A 23,976-nucleotide genomic window follows, 5' to 3' on the forward strand; every position below is an offset into this window, starting at 1 on the left:
TGATCACTGAGCATGTATAGCTCATAGTTCAGATTTCATCGTGAAGGTAGGTGGTGAGGAAAGGTTTATTTATTTATTGCTTATATCACATATGAGGAAAGGTTTAGAGGTGTTGAGACCTTGCCCAAGGTCACATAGCCATTGCCATCCTCAGAGGAAAGCTTTCTGGGTGACTCAGTCTCATCCTTTGTTGTTAAAAATTTGAAACATACTCAGCAGTAGAAATAATAGTGCCAAGATCCTCCATATACTTCCATATACTTCACATCAAGGTATAAGAGCTATCAATTTTTAGTCACGTTTTAATCTATTCCTTTGTTTCTTTGCTAAAATATTCTGAAGCAAATTCCAGCATGCGTTTTACCCTTATGTACTTCATTACCTAAAATCAACACATTTCTCTAAACAATGGACATTTTTTTAGTAACCATAATGCCTTTAATCACTTAATAAAAATAATTCCTTGATAGCTTCTAATATCGAGCCTATAAGCAGACTTCTTCGATTATTTCAAAGAATTGGTTTGCAAGAGTTTCCCTCCTTTTAAAATTTTTCCTGTGCCACTGATTTGTTGAAGAACCTGGGCCAGCCTTCCTACGAATGGCCCATATTCTGGATGTCTCTGCGTGCTTCCCAGTGGTGTCAAGAGGACTTTCTCCTGAATCGTACTAGGAAGAGTCTTTTTCTTATGATGAGAGAATGGGTAGAAGAATGACATCTAGGTTTGCTTGTACACGTTGTTGATAAACAGCTCAGTGGAGTTTACCAATAATCGGGGAGTAAAATTTTTAGAAATGTATGCTGATCATCAATAAATAGAATTCTATTTGTATCCTTTTACATTCATACACAGACTGTGATGTATTTGCAATCCAGCTTCACTTACCAAACATGCATATTGCTTAAGCTAGGCTTTTAAAAATACATTTTCAAGTAGGGTTTTAAAAATATATTAAGTACATCTATTTCCTTAAGGGTGTAGCTCCAGCACAGCATCGGTCTCTCTCGCTAAATTCTTAGCTCCTTGAGGGCAAGAATCTTATCTTCTTGGTGGAACTGTACAGGAGGACAAATCAAGGGTGAGTAAGGGGTTTCCTTGGTGGCTCAGTGGTGGCGAGTCCGCCTGCCGATGTAGGGGACGTAGGTTCGTGCCCCGGTCTGGGAGGATCCCACATGCCGCGGAGCAGCTGGGCCCGTGAGCCATGTCCGCTGGGCCTGCGCGTCCGGAGCCTGTGCTCTGCAGTGGGAGAGGCCACAGCAGTGAGGGGCCCGCGTACCGCAAAAAAAAAAAAAAAATTAAGTGTTTCAGCACTATGCTTGCTTTTTTATTTCATTGTAGAGGTATTTGTTTCTGTCATATATTTTCCTATTTAGAGTTACCTTATCACAGAATCATCAGGAATTTTGTTCTATGGGTTTATGATGCAGTAATTTGTTCAGTATTAATTGATACCTGTCTCTAGGCGTGTAAGCTGTGTGAAATGTAACGGGTGCCCTAATTCCAGAAAATATGTTATAATTGTTTGTTTGTCAAACAGATGAATAAGTATCTTTAGGGCATAGCTGGTCCTCAGGTGGTGAGCATGAATGGATTAGTGGTGGGGGTTGGGGCTGTCTCCACCAATCACTGAGGCAGAACAAATATTAATTAGCAGGGGCGGGGCTGGTTGTGGGGCCTGCCTTCCCCAGCTGATTTTTGGCAAGGGAGGTTTAATTCTTTTCCTCCATAAACCAAACCTCTTAGTTACCAGACATTTTCATCCCCATGTTTAATGTCTCTAATGTTCTTAATTAGAATGCATTTCATCTCTTGCAAAAATATTACATCATAAAGTTTTTATTCAACATGTTTTTTTTTCAATTTTAAAGGGGCTCAATATTTATTTGCTTAAATTGGCATTTGAATTTCAAAAGCATTTGTTTCTCAAAATGTAGATAATTCTGCCAAAAGGATTATTTGAAAGAATGGTTCATAATCTTTTTAATATTCTTATATAGTAACACTTACTATAACCCACTCTGGAAAAATCATAAAATTACCCAGGGGGATGCTCAGTATCCTCACTTCTCTGTTTCTTGAATTATTTCTGCTATAACACTTAACTCTACCCAACTTGTATATTTTGTTTTATTGTGTTTTTGAAGTGCTTCAGATATCTTCTGGGTTAAAGACTCTGTATACCTGGGGGCCAGCCACTAACAAGGGCTGTAATTCTGGACGTGAAGAGGAGTCATATCTAGTAATTACCATGCCAGCTGCCTTGGGACGGGGTTGAACAGAATTCGGGCTTCATGAAAGAAGACTGGAAAGGAAGTTTGCTGAGGGCTGACTAATTAATAAGTTTTGGATCCTTTTAAATAAACTTGCTGTTACATGAAACTGATGAAATCGTATTTCAAGACTAAATGCTGCTTATATCTGGCAAATCAGAACTAAATCTTAGTTTGAATACTTGGTGGTTTTACTTTGAATCTAAAAACTGAACAAAATAAGTAATATGACTTTATCAGATTCATTATTCAGAACCAATCCAAATATTTCCGTATGTAATACATTTTAACACTTACAAAAGCATTTTAAGTGTCAACTACTAGTATTGTCACTTTAATTTCTGTTTATGCGTGATAGTTGTAATTGGTGGCTAAGTCCCCTTCTCCCCCCACCCCTAACAGGAAAACAGTAACATACACATGCGTGAAATCTACTCAAGTGCAGTCTGCCTTTCTTCCCTCACACTGTTTGTTATTCCATCCCTTCTTCAACCACTAATGTTCATGAAAAGCTTACACTTTCCGGTCCCTCACCATGGCTGTAGGGTGAGCTTGAATTCTTTTTCATGAAAATGGACTTATTTATAATTGTATCACACCCTAAGGATTCATGAATCTTCCCCCCCCCCCCCCCAAATTGGTACTTTTCAAGTTGCTGAGTGTTGATATTTAAGGGAAAAAGGAGAGGGGAAGGGGAGGAAAGGTAAACAGGTTAGTGATGCCACCCAATGAGAGAAGCCAGTAGGCAATGTAATAATACCTCATTTTTATTTATTCTTCCTTATAGTCATTGTAATTATTTTAGAAATTTTTGAGTATTCATTTATCTTTCTTTAAACTTCTGTTTTCTTGAGCGACATTTGGCCTTTTGAACAACAAAATAAAATTGGAAATGCTAATGTTTTGAGCCAACCAAAGGAGGAAAATAAAAATGTCACCATGGTAACAAAGCTGCTTTCTAGATGGTTTCCTAAGATATGCCTGAACTAGAAGCAGATGTCTGATTTGAGAATCTTGCCTCCTTCAGTGTAAACAAATAACTTCTGGGCAGGTGTTGGAAATAATATGGAAATCCTATTAAGGGGCCCCGGGTTCCTGTCAGTCAGGAAGCCCGTGCCACAAAAGGGCTGGTTGTCACATAAAGGAGCAGAGTAAATTCTCATTAGGCTTGAGCTTTTCCCAGGAAACGATTGTCTCGGTGTGTTCTTTCTGCTGTGAATCTGAATGTAAGCTGTTGCTTCTGTTGATCTATTCACTGGCTTTATTTTTCTCCTCTTCATTCCAGATCCTCCCTCTCCCCCGACAGCCTGTATTCTCCCCTTCACCCACCCCTTCCCTTTAGGTTAACACTTGATCTGTGCTACTGCTCTGAGAGTTGTGACATTTGTGATTTTAACCTCCCACCCTGAGTTGGGGGAGGGAGGAAAGTCACTCTTCATCCCGGGGCCTGTTGGACAAAGAAACAGGCTGATTAGGCCGAGTACCGGGGGCTGTTAGGAACCACACAGCGAGAGGCAGCCACAGCCCTGAATACTGTTCTGTGTACATTTACTTGGAGTTAAGAGTATTATGAATTAAGCAGAAGCTAGAAGCATGAAGAGACAGTGTTTTTATGAACTTTGCAAAACGTATGTAGTCGTCTGGTAAGCCAGTAAAACGGCGCTGTCCAGTATGGTAGCCACTAGCCACAGAAAGCTATTAAATTTAAGATAGCTAACATGAAATAAAATTTAAAAATCTAGCTTCTCTGTTGCACTGGCCACACTTCAAGTCCTCGGTAGCTGCGTGTGGCTGTCTGTCATAACTGCCCTACCAGTGCAGGCGTGGAAGAGAGCCATCATCACAGAACGTTCTGTCAGATAGGGAGAGACTTTGGCCTGATAAGCCTCGCTGGTTCTGCTCTTCCGTCTGGTGAAAACCGATCCCTGATGGTCAAAAGCAAGGTTCTTCCTGATGCACAGAAAATTAGGGGCATGTGTGTGTTCTGGTTTTGTAGCTTCTTCACTGTTCCGAAGTGGTTGATATGGTTGACTGTACTGATACAGTGATCTTTTAAATGGTTGTAGGCCCTCTCCCCGCCGGCGGAATTGGTTGAGCACTTTAACATGGATCTTCCCAAAGTGGACCCCCAGGAGATGCATTTTAATGTTTCTAGATAGGAAGTTGAGGCAGTTTGGTGGCGGTGGGGGGGGGTTGAAGGCTATGCATAACGATGCTCTTTATAAAACTCGGAAGGTTAAATGTGGATAAACACTGAAAACAAGGCTTCAGAAAAGCCACACTATTATTATGCAGCATTTCTCGGACTATAGTCCCCTAGACACACTTCATAAAGCCAATAAAGCGCACACTGGTGGTCTCCCGTTGCCCTAGCAACGGGCCATGGGGCACTGTGTATGTGAAATGCATGAACATCTGTGAATTAATCTTTTTTAGTTTGTTCTTTTCTTGGCACTGATTGGGCCACTCAGGCTTGTGCCTGTGACACTGTGTCTGGAGCAGTCCCCAGGACCTAGCCCTCAAGTGGATGCTGGAACAGCAAGTGAAGGGAGATTTATCCCGGTGGTGCATCCAGCAGTGCAGGGATTTGGCTTGACAGCGCTCTCAGTGGGACGTTATTAGCTTATTTTCTGGTGCATGGGGAAATGAATAAAAAATTTCCTAGTAAGTCTGGGCATTATTGGGTTTATTGGGCTATCCTGAAAAAATAATCTTTAGAGAAAATTGAAATAATCACTTGTGTTTATACCACAGTTATCAGGACTTGAAAGGTCTCTGAGTTATTCCACACCCTTTGCCCCAGCCCCAGTCCTGCTCCAGGGATTATAACCAAACCATATTGGACTTGTCAGAATGAGACTTCTGAAGCTTAGGCTGGAATCTGTTTTGCTGATAAAATCTTGTAGTAACCTAGTCTGACCTTATTTAGAGAAATTTTAAACTGAGCTGGTGACAGTTTTGCCCTTGGGAGAAGAGAGCAAACTATGACTAAATGGAGACACATCCGGGAACAATACTTTGGAATTGTTCGATTAGGAGTTACTCCCCCACTCCGAACGGGATTGTCTTCAATTCTTGCCCCCAACAAAATTTTCAGACAGGCACCCCTCCCTCAGCCTGCAGCACCCTCCACGTACTGCGTGTGTTCCGTTCCTCCTGTCAGCGCCAGATGCTCCCTTGTTAAATCATTTTGCTCACCCTTGTCATTTTCAGTTTCCTTTTCTTCCTTTTTTCTCCTTCTACCCTTTTTTTCTCAGCCTCCATTCTGCCTTATGGGTTGACCCTCTTTCCTGGGGAGGAAAGAAGGATATTACATATGAAATGTCCCGTGTTGGATGTAGTCTGCTGTGTTTAACTTGTAGGGTGAGAAATTTTGTTAATGTATTAAGGCAAAACTCTGTGCTTTATGCTAGTCCATTTGATTGGCTTGATTGTCATTAATATTGAGGGGCTTTTAAGTAGGAAGAACTATTTGTCAATTTGTATGTTTTCCTTTGCATATTAAAAAGACACAGCTGTACCTCTGTAGCTGATTCTCCTGATTTCCTGTTAGACAACTGAGCAAAAGTTACCATTTTAATGGTTTCTGAGTTCGCAACCTGTTGGGATTGATAGATGAACTTGAAAATTGAGCAATGCAGTCTGAATAAACTATTTAATGTTAGTCAGTAGGTATTGATTGGCAGCTGGAGGGCAAATAGGCCCGCACTGCGTCATTGGGGGTGCATAGTAAAGATTAGATGCAATCCCTTTCCTCAAATCGTTTTCCTATTAAAGTATGGAACTGAGATATAATGTCTTCTGAGTAGAATAAAATACATTAGTGGATTGTTCCCCTTCATTTCTTTGAGCTTCCAGTTAGTCCTGAATTCTCTTAAAATGTGCATATAGAACGAGTCTATGCTGATTGGAGGACTAGCTTCTGAAGGCAGTGTTCCCGGGAAGCTGCCAGGGCTGATGTGCAAAATACATGCAAACAGGGAACCTTTAGCAAACACCAACAGCAATGCCAGTGGCAACGTTCTGTAGCCTCCCAGTCTTGATGGTGCCTTTTACTCTCATTCAGATTCTGTTTTGTGGGAATCAGTGAAACAATTGGACCACAGAGCTCAAATATTATCATCAGACTTCTGGGTGTTTCAGCCCACTCACTTGCTTTTCAGGTAGTTCCTCTGAATGAGGAAAACAAAGTTTTTTGTTGCTGCTCCCAGTAAATAGCCTCTATTCCATTCAGATGGAATTTTCTTCTTTCAAGAGTCTTTTTTAAAGTTACCAACTTTGTAGTTGTTAACCTGAAGGCAGCCTCAGAAATACAACAGTTACAGGGAATATTAAAGACTTTTAGAAGGAAGTAGCATTCTCAACTTGTGTTTTTTGTGTCCTGGACAAGTATTTGTTTTTTGCGAGCACAATTCGTTATGCCCCAAACTAAAAATTCTTACACACTCATGGTAAGAAGTGAAAATTCCACAGTAATAAATGGCAGTGAGTAAGCTGGCTATAGTGAGGAGAGGAAAAGAGTTTGAGTGAGTTTGAATCTCTGCTCTTTCCTTTCTCTGTGTTTGACAAAGTGTGTTAAAAGCAGTAATTTTGTGGTTGAGAGTCCGCCTGCCGATGCAGGGGATGCGGGTTCGTGCCCTGGTCTGGGAGGATCCCACATGCTGCGGAGCGACCGTGAGCCATGGCCGCTGAGCCTGTGGGTCCGGAGCCTGAGCTCTGCAATGGGAGAGGCCACAACGGTGAGAGGCCCACGTACAGCAAAAAAAAAAAAAGCAGTAATTTTGTAATCTGGATGTTTGAAGGCTGGAAAAGGAAAGAGAACACAAATAATATAGAGAGGAAAAGGTTTCCAGCACTCTGATATTTTATCCTTACTGTATGTACTGGCCCAGCAAACGGGAATAATCCGTGAATTTTATTTTTTAATTTTTTAACTCTTATTGAGTTTTTAAAGTACTTATAGAAGTAAAATCATACTTTCGTTACTGTTGTAGGTATGTGGATCTATAAAAACAAATGGGAAAAAATTCTCACATGATTTTCTTATACACAGTATTGCAGTGGAACGGTTGGTGGTAGGAATGGTCTCAAAAGTTGGGGCTCCCAAGACTGTACACAATACCTTGCTGTTGGGCCAACCCCTAGCCTTTGTGGGGCCTGGTAAAGATTACAAATAGAGGCTCTCCTACCATATGTTTAAGTATTTTAAAGTTATAAATTCAGTTAATGACCTTCATAATTTTCTGAAAGGCCAGGTTTGCATTTACAGTTCTCAGGCTCCTTGGGAGTTCATGGCTAGATGACGTGGGCCTTCACATATTTTCTTGTAGATGCCCCAGCTCTCACGTCCAGCTTCATTACACCCCAGTGACCTCCTCGCGTCTAGGTATGCCTACACCAACAGTTACGTCTTGCCTCTGGGGGGCTCCAGGAAAAAGAACTGAGTTGACCCTGACTGTGAGCCTTTGGGCAGGAAATTTCAGGGTCCTGGTACCCAGCTCATGGTTTACAGGCGGGTAAGCAGAGGGTGTGGATGGGCACGTCCCCTTGGTCCTGAGGGAGGGGCTCTGCAGGAGGAGGGCCGGGACCCAGGTCAGGCCCCTCTTATCAAGCTGTTTGGTTTGTCTATGATTTCACAAGCCTGTACATTTAAGAGGAAAGAAAGGGAAGTGGGAATTTGGAACTGTTACAACTCGAAGTAATTCTTTGTTAAATAAACATCAACATTTTATTCAAAATTAGGCCAGGAAATTGAGATTGTCAAATACAATCTGTGCTTTGTAGGTGGTTAACTACATGCTTTGTACTTTTTTTTTTTTTTTTAATAGAGGGTTGAACACAGAAGGGTTTGGTTTTTTTTAGAAGATGTTGGGGGTAGGAGTTTATTAATTAATTAATTTATTTTTGCTGTGTTGGGTCTTCGTTTCTGTGCGAGGGCTTTCTCTAGTTGTGGCAAGCGGGGGGCCACTCTTCATCGCGGTGCGCGGGCCTCTCACTATCGCGGCCTCTCTTGTTGCGGAGCGCAGGCTGAGTAGCTGTGACTCATGGGCCTAGTTGCTCCGGGGCATGTGGGATCTTCCCAGACCAGGGCTCGAACCCGTATCCCCTGCATTAGCAGGCAGATTCTCAACCAGTGCGCCACCAGGGAAGCCCCCACTTTGTACTTTTAAACTATGCTTTGTAGGTGGTTAACACGTGCCTAACTGTGCTTTTAAAATACTCCATTAAAAATCATAAACGCATATCATACCTGTTCGCAGTGCATGAGAAAGGCAGGGGGAAACTTTTAAAGCTGAGGAAGGTAAAAGATAGTGGAGCACCATAATTATGGGTTGCCCTGAACAGCCGAGTGGCTTTCCCCTGGGTCCCACCCACCCTGGTCTGGGCCACAGGGAAGCAAGCGTGGGCCTGTAGTGACAATGCCCAGCAAAGTTAGAGCTAAAAGGATTACTTGTCAAGACTCTGCTTTCTCAGACCAAAGATTATCACTTGGAAGTAACTTAGGTCATGATTTCTGTTTTCATCTGCTTTTGTCCCTTTCATGTGCTTCCATGGTTGGACAGCTGGAAGTGCCACAGAAATATTTGAAGAGCCCTGTTTAGCAGTTTACATGGAAAGTCGTTGAATAATTCACACAACAAATGATTAGACAAGCACTTGTCCATCTGACTGAATTATTCTACATGTTTGCTGAAGCAGGGAAGGAGGAGCACAGCGTTTCCTCCTTCAGAGGGTATACAGTGGCCGTATTGACCCATCTAGTTATTGGGTTTCAGCCTTTTGTTGACATTGTTGTAAATGAAAGCAGCCCTGACTGAGCTCAGAGCAGCTGGGCTGGATAATTGTGAAGGATTCATGCTTGTTGCTGTTACCCCCAGTGTTTGCAGTGGGTTGTTTGCTTTGACTTTTGTTGAACTGTTGACAAAAGCATTAGATACAAATGGGAACAAATAAAGTGGTGAGATGCCAGGAGGGCTTGGCAGTAGTAGTGGTTTTCATTCTGACTTAAATGGGGGATGTCAGAACTTATCTAGATGGGAAATGGAAGGTGGTGTGTGTGTGTAGAACTGTTTTCTTTACAGGTACCTGGAAAATAGTTTGCTGTTTGTGTACCTTGGCTCACAGAGGTGAGAGAATTAAGAGGCCACCATGTCTTTTAATCTTTAAAAAAAAGCCACATTGTACATATGCCCTTCAGGTGTGTTGCTGGCCAGGAATGCTATAACAAAAGTGGTTTCTGGATTCCCCCTCCCCAGCTTAAAAAAAATTTTTTTAATAATGGAAGTATTTTGGATTGGGGAGATGACAGGCATGACGTTGAGGTAGGGAGGATTAAGGAAAACAGTATATGCTAAAATAGTATAGCTAGCAAAATGGAAGTCATTTACTGGAACGCTTTTAATTTGCTTTAAACAAAATACTCTTTTGTATATTCAGATGGGGAGTAGCTCAGCTGTTGTGAAGCCAGAAAATTAATGGTATTTTTAGTGGAATAGCAAAAGCGTGTCAGCAACATGGCTGCAGATGATACTGCTGGCATTTTATTTGTGAGGACTTACCAGTGCAGGTTACTGGACAACATAGTGTGACTGAAAATGATGGAGTGTCAGAGAAGCCACTGTCCTTCTGCTCGATGATTTCATTTTGCATTTGGTCTTCCTCAGGCTTCATTTGTGCATATATTTTCCCTATCGCAAACCAAAATATAAGGTCTTCTTGGCTGAGAGTTGTATGCATATTTCCCCCCCTTAAAATGCATCCGAGTGAACGTTCTCCTTGAGTATTGACTGAAAGGCTGCAGAGGGTGTTTTCAGTGCACAGATGGTTAGTGGAGGTGGGTGGGCTTTGGAGAAAGGTCCCTCTGAAGAATTCATCTGAGTACGTCTCCGGGAGTTGTCTAAAAACACCAGCCAGAAACCTTACCACAATGCAGGAGGTGGATAACTGTCACAGAATGTGCCTTCTTGGCAAATAAAGGATTTGGAATACATAGTAAGGGCCAGAAAAATGTTTATAAAACATGGACAAGGATAGACAGAAACTATATTTAGGAAGTTGGAATACCCTTTGGGACAATGTGTTTCCGTGATATGATAATGGAAAGTTGACTGAAAATGTATTTGAGTGGTTCTGTTAAGCCATGTCTTTGTGTTTGGTCTCCAGTTTTGGTCCAGAGCACTCTGGGTGCCATCAGTAAGATGTTCTTTTGTCGGTAATGCTTCACCCGGTGTCAAGGGAGGGAGGTGGCGGGTGCTTCCTCTTCACTGTGTTCTGTTCTCCAACATTATCTGTCGGACTCTCCTCCTCTACCAGTGACAGAAAGAATAGACATACCTTTATGTAATTGTTTTTTGGTTCCAGTACCTCATATGACCAAATCTCAAGGAATTAAAGTGGAGAAGAATAGGAATTTACTGAGTTTATGTTAAAAGTGGGAATGTTAGATTGTTTTAATCTTTGCAGCATCTCTAGTCCTAGAGACTAGTAATCAGTTGGGAGGTGGGGGGTGACTTCATGGGCAAATTTGTTAAAAAGGACTGCAATCCGAATGCTCCCCAGGTAGCAACTTGGGGTGATATTTTGTTTATTTCATCACTAGGCAATCAGGTGTAGGGACCTAGATCTGAAGTTCATAAGGAAGAAATCCCTGAAAAGACTGTCCTGAGTGGGGGATAAATTCATCTGTGTGACCCAGTAGGTGATGTTTCTGACAGAGGTTAGTCTTCAAGGGAGGAAAGAGGTGGGGAAATCATACAAGTTAGAAAACGTGGAAAGACAGTAAGGCAAGAAGTTTTCATTGTTAACAAGCGAGAAGTGAGAGAGACTAAGACTCCACAGACTTGACTCAGCATGAATCCAAAATTATAAGAGACCTTGGGCAAAAATACAGTAAAAGGCTGACCAGTGAAAGGAATGAGTTCCAGAGAAATTCACTGAGGCCAAGACAAATAGATCGGCCCACTGCACCCCTCAGGCCGTGGCCAGGGCCACAAGGGTGAACATATCTTGGAAGAGACCGGTTTTACAGACAAATCTCTTCCCTCCTCCTTTCCCACTCACTACTGGAGCAGTATTCATGTTTGCTGTGCTCTTAAAGCTAAAATTAACACCCTTGTAAAGGCTGACTCAATGCGGCTCTTTGTACACTCAGTTTGCACCACACTTCTCAATATTGGGAAGCTGGTGGGTGTTGGGACCTGTCCACATCTGTGCACGTGACACGCTGCGAACCCCAGCCAGCCCGCAGGTGCAGGGCAGTGCAGGGATGCTGGCTAGAAACGCAAGCTCTGGAGTCGGGGTGGCCCGGGTTCAAACCCTGCATTCTTGCCATTCACCAGCTTTGTGGCTTCGGGCAAGCTACATCCCTCCTGTTGTTTTCTGTCAGCGGGGAGTGGTAAAGGTAAGTGTTCAAAGGTGCCTGACACTTAGTAAGTGCTCAATGAATCTTACTTTTTTTTTTTAGTGTACAGTATGGATAATTTGAAAGTAATTTGGTTCCATTTATTTTGGGGGGGGTTAATATTTAAACTAACTTGCATTCCACAGGCAAACACCAGGCTGATAGCAGAAAGCAGCAAATTAGAAATGTGCCAGGCTGTGGGGGAAATTATTCTGGGATTAAAATTTTGCTGCAGAAAACCTACAAAATGAATCTTGTACGTGCAGATGGTTGAGAATTAACTTTACCTGATCTGAGCACATATTTAAGTCCAAAGGGGATTTTGTGATTCCAGATAGTTCAACCTCGGCTGAGAAACGTGCCTTTATGTTTCACAGCCAAAACCACTTGCCACTCATAATAGTTGAAATTGGAGACCAAACAGGAAGAACCTTGTGGGTTCCTGTCAGCCCGTGTTCAGGCTTTAAAAGCCATTCCCCTGTTGTGGTGGGCTGTGTGCTTCTGCTGGTAGGAGAAGCTGCTAACTAGCCTGACGAGTGCCAAAGGAGTGGCCTGAGGACCGTGGCTCGCGCTTTACCTTGCGCTTCGCAGGGAGCCTCTTTTACTCTCACGTCAGATTATCTGTAAAATGGACTTCTCCCTCCAGGATCGTAAACCGTCACAATTCCGGCGTTCCTCTGATTGTTTGGGGAGAAGGATATACCCAACAGGTGCTTGTCGAACAGCTGAGATTCTCCGTGCTTTTCATTATCTTACTCGTGCACCTAATCCCTGTCAGTAAGGTTGGCTGTTTGGGGAAGGAGCATACATCCCTGCACGGTAATACTGCTTATCTGCAGCTCCTTCTCTTCGGGCTGAGTTCACAGAGCAGTCTCACGAGGTGAGAGTCAGTCTTGCGATGTCTGGGCTTTGGCAGGGGTGCATCTGAGGGGAAAAGGACACTTGCAACATCTGGGGTGCAGGGGGCGCACAGGCCTGGGTCCCGCGGGGCAGGCGGAGGACTGTGCCCCACCCCTGTTTGAGCGTGCTCTCCTGGAGGTGAATGTTGACAAAAGAAGTATTCTCTCAGAGTGCTACCTGTTTGCTGCGTTTCCAGTAGAGAGATTAGCCTCAGTTTCTCTATACAAATGTCAACCTGGAAGATTTCATACGGCCTATGCTTTTTGGGGTGATAAGTGTGCTGCCACAAAGCCGTCTTCCAGAGCTTACAAAAATGAGGAACCCCTCCCATTGTGGGGAGAGGGTGCCCAGAATGCAGATTCAGATTACTCAAGGAGTCAGTACCAACAGGGTTCAAGCAAATTCCATATTTTCTTCATCGGAATGGAAGAAGGGCCAGAGTTCTGGAAATCAGGATAACACACGGGGCATAGGGTGGTGCTCGCCCTCCTGGGGAGAGTGCTGGCACCGCCAGGCTTGCCGTGGGGACTGGGCAGTGAGGGCCCCCTGTGCAGATAGGATTGCAGCAGCCCGTGGGGGCCAGGACCTGTCTGGCAAAGCCTTTGAGGGGTCTTTCGGATGACTCTGTTCTCTGAGAATTACTTCATCTGGATGTTCAGAGCCGTCTTCCCGATGACCTGTTTCTCCGAGAGAGAGGACCTGAGAACCACAGGGGCTGTATTTGGGGCATCCCATTTTTACCGATCACCAAGCCTTTGTTTTTAGAAAAGTGACATCTCCACCGAAGGCACAAGAAGCTTTTGTGGGGTCAGCTATGCCTGAGAATTCTCAAGTCCTTGTTTCTTTTTCCTTTCTCCTACCTGAGACGCCACTTTGAGGGCACATTAGCTCAGGTTGGGAAACTCACATTTCTCTGGTTATCAAAACTAAACCCCAGCTGCTTCTTTGTAGAGATTTATTTTATTTAAAAGTTAAGGAAAAGGAATATACAGTTCTCTAGCTCAGAAAACCCTAAAAAGAAGGTCTGGATTAAGTGGAAAGTTTCTACAGCCACAATTAGAGTTCTGTGACAGAAACAAGTACAAGTGAGGGCAGGTGGGGTATAGAACACTCTCAGCCCAGGGACTCAATTAAAAATGCTTTAAAAATGTAATTCCAATCAATTTGGGTAGTCTTAGAACGTTGCAAGATGTGCGAAAACATGCCTTAAATGCCAGCAACCAGTGAAAAGGGCACAGTTTCAGAAACGCTGCTATAAATTATGTGCCTTTGGCTTTCAAAAATGTAGAGGATACATCACTGATATTCAGAATAAATATCAGAGAGAATTGTACAGTCTTTGCATCCTACAAGCAATGAAAGTTTTAAAGAGAGAATTGTACAGTCTTTGCATCCTACAAGCAATGAAAGTTTTAAAGAGCTAGTTTTGTTTGGCCTAAGATCTGGAAATTTTTTTCTGGTTGTCACAACATTTGTTTTGGAAGATGTAGAAATCAAATCTGATTATAACAAATACCACTACAACAAAAATATCCCTATAACCACACAGTTTCTAGACCCCAACCAAACACCCACTTACTTAAAACAATATTGAATGTAACCCAATCTCATTAAGGCAAAATAATGTGGGTTAGTCTTGGAGGTTTTTCCTTCACGATTTACTTAACCTCCTGGAATCCATATACTTGGATTGGCAGTAAGTGATTTCAGAAATATTTGTTTACGTTTGGAATATATTATATGATTTTTAAAGTGTTGTTTCCTTTTCAAGTTATTTTCTGTAGAAGTCCATATTGAAGTATTTGCTTTTTAAAAATTTTTTTAAAATTTATTTTTCTTTTTATAAATTTAATTTATTGGCTGCGTTGGGTCTTTGTTGCTGCATGCAGACTTTCTCTAGTTGCGGTGATCGGGGGCAACTCATCATCGCGGTTCCCAGACTTCTCATTGTGGTGGCTTCTCTTGTTGCGGAGCATGGGCTCTGGGCGTGCGGGCTCAGGACTTGTGGTGCACGGCCTTAGTTGCTCCCCCGCATGTGGGATCTTCCCGGACCAGGGCTCGAATCGGAGTCCCCTGCATTGGCAGGCAGATTCTTAACCGCTGTGCCACCAGGGAAGTCCCTGAAGGATTTTCTTTTAAGGTGGGAGGGATCCACCCCAAATGAAATGTTTCTGTCTGATTCCCTACTTTGCATATTTTAGTTTCTCTTATTTTTATATCTAGAAAGTTTTTCATGTATAACTTTCCCCTAAAATAAGATTAAAATTCGAGTATAATCTACATTTTACTTACTGTCAGCCACCAAAACCACAGGCTCAAAATATAGTTGTAGTGATTGGCCATTGTCGCCTGTGAGTAGTGCTTGCCTCTGAGCCCTGGTTGACAGTTGCTTCCAATCCTGGCTGTGTTGCCTTCCTCAGAGGGGTGGCTTTGTAGACTGGGTAGTTCTGGTTGGCGGCTCCTGCTTCTGGCTGTCCCTGGGCCCAGCACCCTGGAATCTTCCTCTTAATTGCCCTCACCTTGTGCAGTCCTCTTGTGTGACACATGCCTCCGACTTCCCTTCCCAGAGAAGAATTGAGAGGTGGTCTGCTGCTTTTCTGGACGTTGATGAAAATCGCTAGAAGGCAGCTTATATAGAGTGAAAACATGCACTTTGTAACCACTGTCGTCATGGGTTCTAGAGACAACTGTGCCACCTGCTAGCTTTGTGATCTTGGACAATAATAATAAAAATAATCAGCACAGAGGATGCATTTACTCTGTGCTGGCCAGGTCCTGTAGCCATCCTTCTGTTTAATCAAAACCTCCTACTAAGGTGGAGTTTACTAGTATCTCCAAGTTAGCTTGAGGAATGTGGGACTCAGTTGGCTAAATGACTTGCCCACGGTCACCCAGAAGGTGATCTGTCAGATGAGCTGATTAGAACCAAGTTAGTCCCTAGAGCCCATCCTCTTCATCTCTACCCTAGGGTCAGTGTAAATTCATCTGGATGTGTACCTTACTTGGTTTAGGGTTTTAAGAGTGAGGATGAGAGTCATGTGTGAGGAGACCCACCAAAGTGTCTGCCACTCAGGAAATACACTTAATAAATTGTACATGAGCTTCTTATCTTCCTTGTCTGTCAAATTCACAAAAATCCAAACTCAGTAGATGCTGATTTTGTGTATCTGTAATGATGCTGTTGTGATGTGTTCCTTTGTGTGACTTACCTGTCACATGTCATGTGTCCTAAGCTCTTCACAGGGGGAGGTGTGTGTTTTTCATATTTCACATTGTGTGGACCTTCAAAATGATGATTCGAGGCCATTTTTATTTCACAGCATTTTGGAATGTCATCACACAGTCCTGTGTGTGTTTTTGTGTTAAATTTCTCATATCCAACAGTTGCATCCTTCTCCTCTTACAGCTCAAAATCTGTTGTCTGATTGATTAAAATTTATGCAGTTGAAAAGTCTGACAAAGACTTTAATTTGCATCTTCATCCACTTGGCTGGAGGTTAATAAGAATACTCTTACAGTAACAGAATCCCCTAATTTGGGTTTTATAGTTTGATATCATTGTCATTTCCTGGAGAAGCAAGAGTGGGATTTTTGCTTTGTTTTTTTTTTTTTTTTTTTAATAAATTTATTTATTTATCTATGGCTGTGTTGGGTCTGTGTTGCTGTGCGCGGGCTTTCTCTAGTTACGGAGAACAGGAGCTACCCTTCGTTGCAGTGTGCGGGCTTCTCATTGCGGTGGCTTCTCACGTTGTGGAGCACAGGCTCTAGGCACGCAGGCTTCAGTAGTTGTGGCGCGTGGGCTCAGTAGTCGTGGCTCACGGCTCTAGAGTACAGGCTCAGTAGTTGTGGTGCATGGGCTTAGTTGCTCTGTAGCATGTGGCATCTTCCGGGACCAGGGATTGAACCCATGTCCCCTGCACTGGCAGGCGGATTCTAAACCACTGCGCCACCAGGGAAACCCCTGTTTGTTTTTTTATAATCACTGCATTTAGTGATAATACTTTCTAACTTAAGTGTCTGTAATCATTTATAATGTTTATGTCTGTTTATGCTTGCTGCTCTTCCTTAATTGATGAACAAACAAATGCTCATGCTTTCTGTGTTTTGGCTGTTGTTCCTATCAGCTGACTTTTGGAATTTTAGGAAGGGTTGAGGAGGGACCTCTTGTGTTTCATAACTCAGAGGCCCCTTTGGACTGTTCTGAGTTTTCCTTTCCAGTCCTTCCATTCCCTCCCTCTGCTGCTACCCCTCCCCCTCCAAAAAGGACAACTTATACCTTAGAAAAGAACAGATGGGGTAGTTGGGTGGGAAGCACAGAGGAATGAATGCTTGATTCCAGTGCTCTGTCAATTTATTGAGGATAACCTGAAACTTAAGTTGAGGGCTGCATATCTTTTAGAATACCAAATTGAGGCCCACGGTTTGACAGAAACATTTTTGTGCTGATTTGTTAATCTACTTGAAAAGAATTAAGACATAGAAATTGAATCTCATTTATCCTACATTTAACAAAGCACTTTTATTTAAAACGAAAATAAAGCATGATATCAGGCTATCCTGTGAATTCAGAGTGTGTAGTCGTTAACAGCTGTTTGTGACTGGGGGCTTTAATCATTTTCAAGATCCCTCTTCCATTCACTAAGCAATGTCAGTGCCATCCTGATTAGTCATTTGCTTGTCTTTTAAGCAGAATTCTCAGCTTTACATTAGAGAGCTAAAGTGAGGTGAGAGAGATGGTATCTTAGACTCCTATACCAGCCACTTTGATCTGATTGGATCACAGGCATCATGCAAGATGCTTAAAGCTAGACTGCCCTGGTAGACTGGCAGGAAGGGGACACTATTTTATGCTCATTTTATTCTACTGTCATATTTGATAGTCTGTTAATTGCCACTGACGTTTGTTGCAGATAGTCTAGTCAACGGGACTCTACTGTTTTTGCTCCCCAAGGCCTTTCTAGCAAAGGACACAACAAAAAAAGTAAATCAATTATTGCTTTTGTTACCACAGAAGCTATTTTGGGTCAGTAGTCTAACTCATTGAGTGTTTTTTATTTTATTATTTTTTAAATGAAAATATATAGAAGGAGGGGGGGGAAAGCCAACTAGGGATACAGTAGAAAGAGCACCAGATTCAGGAGATCTGGCAGCATCATCTGACCTTGGACATGCCCTCTATTCTCTCTCCGCCTCAGGTTTCTTATCAGATTGCTTGACCACTCAGGTTCTTCTGAACCTAGAGTTTATGGTATATTGTATGATACGCCCTATGAAGTATTTTGTTTATTTAATATTTAATAGCAGTACTTCAGTGTGCAAAAGCCTCGGTGTGTTATTGGAGCTAGGTGTTATTCTCCTATACCTTCAGGTATTCTAAGTGAAACGTTGGAGCTGCCTCAGTCTTAAGATCAGAGACTTGTTCAGTAGTTTAATTTACTTCCTATGTTTGAAGGTACATTTCCCACCCTAAATCCATGTGACAATGATGGTTTCAGCCATGAATCAAACAATGGTATAATGGAAGGAGGGTGGGTTTGAAATTGGATAGATCTAGGTTCAAATCAGAGTCTTTCTTAGACTAGCAAGTTTAACTCACTTTCTCCCAATTAGATTCTTCATAATAATAATAACAACAGTAATAGTATTATCCATTTCATTGGGTTATTACAAGATTAAATGAGACAGTGTGTGTAAACTGCCTTGCAGAGTGCTTGGCTTCTAGTCAATTCTCAGTAAACGCTGGTATCTTGTATTCAAAATGGTATTCTGGCTAATTCAAAACACTGCTTGCATGCTACAGCTGTAGCGCCTAGAATTAATTAAGTTTGTTGCATCTTTTGAAAAATAACCACAGTGGAAATAATAGTAGTAGTTAGACTACTAGAGCATCTGGAGCACATGCTGTGGGCCAGCACTGGGTCCATGTTATTTCCATGCCTTTCCTCATTTTAGGGTGTCCTTTCCTTTTCCTTCAAGATGTTCATTTTAATTACCTGTAAGTACTGGACTGTGATAACAGCATGGGACAAGATGACATGGTAGGAACTTTTTAAATTGATAATCACAGGTCCTGATAACCTGTTGTATAGTTATATCTTCATTAGGCTTTTTGTAAGACCCTTCTGGATTTTGAATTTATATGTAACTAGTGATAGATTTAACTTTTTATTTCCTTTTCTGGAAACAAATTTACTTGGAGCCTGTACTATCCCAGAAGTTTACAGAATGAGGCACCCTTGTAATTATCCTGCTTCTGAGTTTTGTCATTAATTTCACACCTGTATAGTTGTAGTGCAATTATGGATGGTCTTTTGCCTGTAGAATCAGAAGTGGGCAATGTAAGAGGTTCCTTACATTTACCAAACTCAGAAATTTCAGAGGGAAGATTACTGAAAGATTAACCTAACTGGGTGCTCTTAGTGAAACTTCTCTTTTGAATTCCTGTTTGTGTATAAAGGTGAGTGTCGAATCAGTAACTTGTGAGCAAAGCAAGTAGTGAGGATGCAATTGTTATACAAGTTAGAGAACTGTTTTATACTGTATACAGTCCCTGTGTCTGTTATAGAAATTAGTAGGAAATATGTGAACTATATTGTGAGACACGTGAAAAATGAGGCAGAGAAGAAATCATGCAGAGCCTTACCAAGGATCCAGGACGCTTAGGTCCAGGGATGATCACTTTCATCGACTTATGTGTGTGCACCTGGCTCTTTGATGATTAGAACCTTTGTTTCCTTATAATCCTTACTCTGTGCTCCTAATATAGTAAGGCCAAAAATAATATGTAGGCTTTAATCTGTATATGTATACATTGTCTTGGGTAAACATACTTATTTATCAGCAGAATTCCATTACAAACTTGAATTGGAAACCATCTGCAGACCTTGTTCTAATCCTAGCTTCTCCTCTTCCTAGCCGCAGGACCTCGGACAAGTCCCTCACCTGCTTTTTTACTTAGTGTTGACATCAAAGTAGTTGGACCAGGAGCTCTCCAAGCTTGTGCCTACATGTAAAAATTCAGATTTAATCTGGGGAAAATTATGTATTGATGAGTTAGAATGAGTCTTTAAGTACACTTTAGCCACTGTGGCGAAAGGAGCTCTCCATCTGCTAATCTGATAAACATTATATTGTTTTTCACGTTGAGGTGTACAAATGAAAATAGCTTTTGTATATTTGTTAGATTTTTAGGTATTTGTTAAAGCGCTTGCTTCATACAGGGTGCTATAGCAGAAGCAAAGGTCAATCGGGCACAGACTCTTTCCTCCAAGTGATAGGACATACACAAGAAGATCTCTAGCTTTCATATTATCAGGTGTTGGAGCATGTTCTCTTGGGAGTTAAAGATGTAATGTCCATGTTAAGGTGGCCCTTCTAAAAGCATATTGCCTTTTCTAGCCAGATAGCCACAGGTATTTAGTGACTTGATGGGTAATTTATTAAGAAAGTCATGCTGCATACTTTCCAAGGGTTCATTAACTGCCTACTAGGGATTTTTTTTTTTTTTAATAAATTTATTTATTTATTTTTGCTGTGTTGGGTCTTCGTTTCTGTGCGAGGGCTTTCTCCAGTTGCGGGGAGCGGGGTCCACCGTTCATCGCGGTGCGCGGGCCTCTCACTGTCGCGGCCTCTCGTTGCGGAGCACAGGCTCCAGACGCGCAGGCTCAGTAGTTGTGGCTCACGGGCTTAGTCGCTCCGCGGCGTGTGGGATCTTCCCAGACCAGGGCCCGTACCCGTGTCCCCCGCATTGGCAGGCAGATTCCCAATCACTGCGCCACCAGGGAAGCCCCGGGATTATTTTATGTGTTTTTTTAAATTTGATTTTTATATGACTTTTGGGTGGTATAAGAAAATGTTACTCAGTGTCAAATCTTGGTCAGCTTGAATTCACCCCACCTGCGTCTCAGGTAACCTGTTGTTAAAGACCTGGTGCTGTACAGGGGGCCATCCTAGTGCAGCAGAAGTTGGCAGTTGCTTAGTTTGGATGGGGAAGCATCATATTCTATGGTTTTTCTTAAGTTAAAACTTTATTTTAAACAAAAGCGAAAGGTATAATGAACTTTCAGACTCTTGCACGATCAGGCAGGCCCACATTCCCCTGTCCACTACTCTGAAATCCAAAAATTTATGGAAATAAAGTGAGTTTTTGTTTTGGGGGTGTTTTGTTTTTTTGTTTTTTGGTATCTCGTTTGGTAACAACAGAATTGACTATGGAAATACTAATGTTTGATTATGGGGTGTTATCCCAGACCCTGCTACAGTCAATGTATCTTACTGCCTTTCTCAAATTCCCCAAATACTAAATTCCAAAGCACATCTGGCCCCGAAGAATCTTCTGACGTGCAGTCTCTAAGTGCAGCCTTGGAACTTGTGTACTTATCTTATCTCTGACTTTTTCATGGACAGAATGCTTTGAGGGCAAAGACCTTGTCCTTTTCAGCTTTGAACATTCCTATATTCCTGTCAGGGTGCCTCTGTTACAGTAGTCATTTGTTACACTCTAGAGTAAATCAGGGAAGGGAGAGAAGAATGTTCGGACAACTTCAGCCCATTCTCCTCCAAATCAGTCAGCTAGCAATTTCTTGTTGAGTGTCCTAGGCACAAGTTAAGTTGTGAAACTGAGCCGACTGATAACTGAAGTTATCAGATGACAGCGTATGACCTTTCTCTTGTATTTAAAATCATGACAGTTAAAACGCTCCAGCGTCTGAGAGTGGTGCACTGCCTCGCAGGTGGAACTGCATGCAGATCCCACCACGCAGACCCTCCTCTCTCCTCTCGCTGCTCCTGTTGAGTGCACCCTGAGGAGAGAATGCCGGAAACTTGATATGATGGTTGTGGTGATAGTCTTTAGATTATAAAAAATATGGGAATTCAGCACATTCTCTTGCAGTTATATAGACCAGACCTGAGGGGTTGGGCAAGCTCTCGCCCACAGGCCAAATCCATTTCCTGGTGTGTGTGTGTGTGTGTGTGTGTGTCCCGGCCTGTGAGCTAAGACTGGTATTTACATTTTAAAGGGTTGTAAACAAACAAAGAATATGCAGTAGACACCTTATGTGGCCTGCAAAGCCTAATATATCATTGCTGTCAAGCCCTTTCCAGAAAAAGTTGACTAACCTTTGATATAGACCATTAGTTTAACTCCCAATTTACTTCTCCCTATCTGTAGGAAGAATTCTTTCCTTCTCTTCCCTATTCTCCCTTCATGCATCTACTGACTCCATGCTTGTTCTTCTAGGTCTGACTTGGTACTTTTGTTATGAAATGATCACCTTTAAAGATGGTTTTTATCCCCCTTTTAAAATCTCCTCAGGAGGAAATTTAGATAAGCATAAATAAACATGAAGTTGAGAGTTGTTTTAATACTCACATGTGGAGAGAACCAATTACAGAGCTTCCATGGTGCCTGTCCCGACTAATTTCATGAAGGTATCAATTCTCTGGTCCTTTTATCTTCAAAATTCCTTTGATTCACAAAATTGTGTACATAATTTTTGTTTGTTTGTTTTTGTTTTTGGCGGTACGAGGGCCTCTCACTGCTGTGGCCTCTCCCGTTGCGGAGCACGGGCTCTGGACGCGCAGGCTCAGCAGCCATGGCTCACGGGCCCAGCCGCTCCGCGGCATGTGGGATCCCCCTGGACTGGGGTACGAACCCGTGTCCCCTGCATTGGCAGGCGGATTCCCAACCACTGCACCACCAGGGAAGCCCTGTGTACATAATTTGAATACCGAGAATGATTTCAAAAATATAGTTGGGAAAATATTGCTTTTTAAAGATATGATATTGTAAAAATAATGATATCTAAATTATGTAATACTGGAATATCAATGTAATTTAGGACTCAAACTGTGAGCCATCCTATTTGTTTCTAAATTATTGCAGTTACATCAATATACAGTTTTTTATATCTTGCCTTTTTACTCCATGAATTGATAAAGTGTGAGTAATCTCACTGACCTTGTCATAGTCTCCTTATTTTGGGTCAGAGTACTAGTGAAAATCATTTGAGGTCTCGAGTCAGAAGTCTTGTATTCTAATACCAGCTTTATTTCTCTATAGCGGTGTGACCTTAAGTAGTCACTTACCTTGCTCGAGTTCTATTTTCTCATCACTAACGTGGTGGTGTTAATACTATCCTAACAAAGTTTGGGGGAGGGCAGATACGATGATATAAGTAGAAATGATTTGAAAATTATAAAGTGCTTTTCATATGTTAGTGGGGCTGGTGAAGCAGTAACAAGTTTATGATAGTTTACTGTTTATACATGTTGACTCATAAGCATTAGAAGTGATCAGGCTGAGAACCAGAAAGGAATGAGTTTGCTTTTTAATTTACATTATTTTCATGTATTCCTAATATGGGTGGCTTGAGAAGGGGAAGGCACATGTTTTCCTATAGTGCATATACTCAGTTAAATGATTATATCAGTTAGCAATTGCTGTGTAATAGACCTTCCAAAACTTAGTGGTATAAAGTGAAAACTATATGTTATATCTCATTAGTCTTTGTGTTGGCTACAGGGCTGGGGAGAGTTCTTCTACCTAAGCTGGGCTTGGCTGATCTTGGCTGAATTTGCTCATGTGTCTACAGTCGGCTGGGTAGTCTAGAATGTCTTTAGCTTAGGCGATCTGGCTCTTCCCCACGTATCTCTTGTACCCACCCCTCCGACAGGCTAAGGCTTGTTCATTTGGCAGCAGCAGAGTCCAAGAGAGCCTCTGTTTGCATTGAGTTTGCTACTGTACCGTTGGCCAAAGCAAGTCACATGACCAAATGTGGATACAGGGACATGTGAAAATTGTGGCCACTATTGTAGTCAGTCTACACAATGGCCTTAGAGGTAAAGGAAAATCAGCCCAAGTGGGAACCATATTGTAACCTGGCATGTGAGTCCTGGTGGTCCTCTGTTCTTGAAAACACCTTGCATAATTTCAGTACTTAACACACCCCCATTCCCCATCACTGTACCAGAACCATAGCAGCCTTACGATCTGCCTGTTTTGCAAGGAGTAGCCCACATGCAAATATGCACCTCTTGTGTTTTAAATAATACAAAGAATATTGTTTCCAAGACAACTTTGATGAAATGTCAGCTTTTTCTAGGTTCTAAACCCACATAAGAAGCATTGTTATCCTCATCTCTGCTGGGTAATTTGTATACTGCAGTAGTTTGTTTGAAAACATGCCTGTTTTTCTTTAAAATATGGATAATGCTAGATTAAAGAGCAGATTTTTTTTTTCTGTTTATGCAAGCTCATTTCTAAAGCATTTAAAATAAAGAGCTTGGGCATGTATGGTATTTAAAAACCCTTCACATGATGTTTTTAAAACAGATCAATTTCAGCATTAAAATGTTAGGAATTCAGCCAAGGAAAATTCAACTTGGATTGTATAGCTGGATGA

The 23,976-nt window shown here is 42.0% G+C and overlaps 1 protein-coding gene across 25 annotated transcripts in view; it reads left to right on the forward strand.

Moving 5' to 3' along the window:
• Nucleotides 1-23,976, forward strand: part of LOC136124176 (transducin-like enhancer protein 4) — a 149,046-nt gene that overhangs the window by 76,902 nt on the left and 48,168 nt on the right. For 3 of the 25 annotated variants that reach the window (XM_065878649.1, XM_065878657.1, XM_065878660.1), the window contains exon 8: nt 20,496-20,505. The exons of the other annotated variants lie outside the window; for them this stretch is intronic. In XM_065878649.1, coding sequence (XP_065734721.1) covers nt 20,496-20,505 — 10 coding nt within the window. The remainder of the gene's footprint in view (nt 1-20,495; nt 20,506-23,976) is intronic. 25 annotated transcript variants of the gene reach the window in all.

The sequence above is a fragment of the Phocoena phocoena genome, chromosome 6 (genome assembly GCF_963924675.1).
Source record: "Phocoena phocoena chromosome 6, mPhoPho1.1, whole genome shotgun sequence".
NCBI classification, from domain to species: Eukaryota; Metazoa; Chordata; class Mammalia; order Artiodactyla; family Phocoenidae; genus Phocoena; species Phocoena phocoena.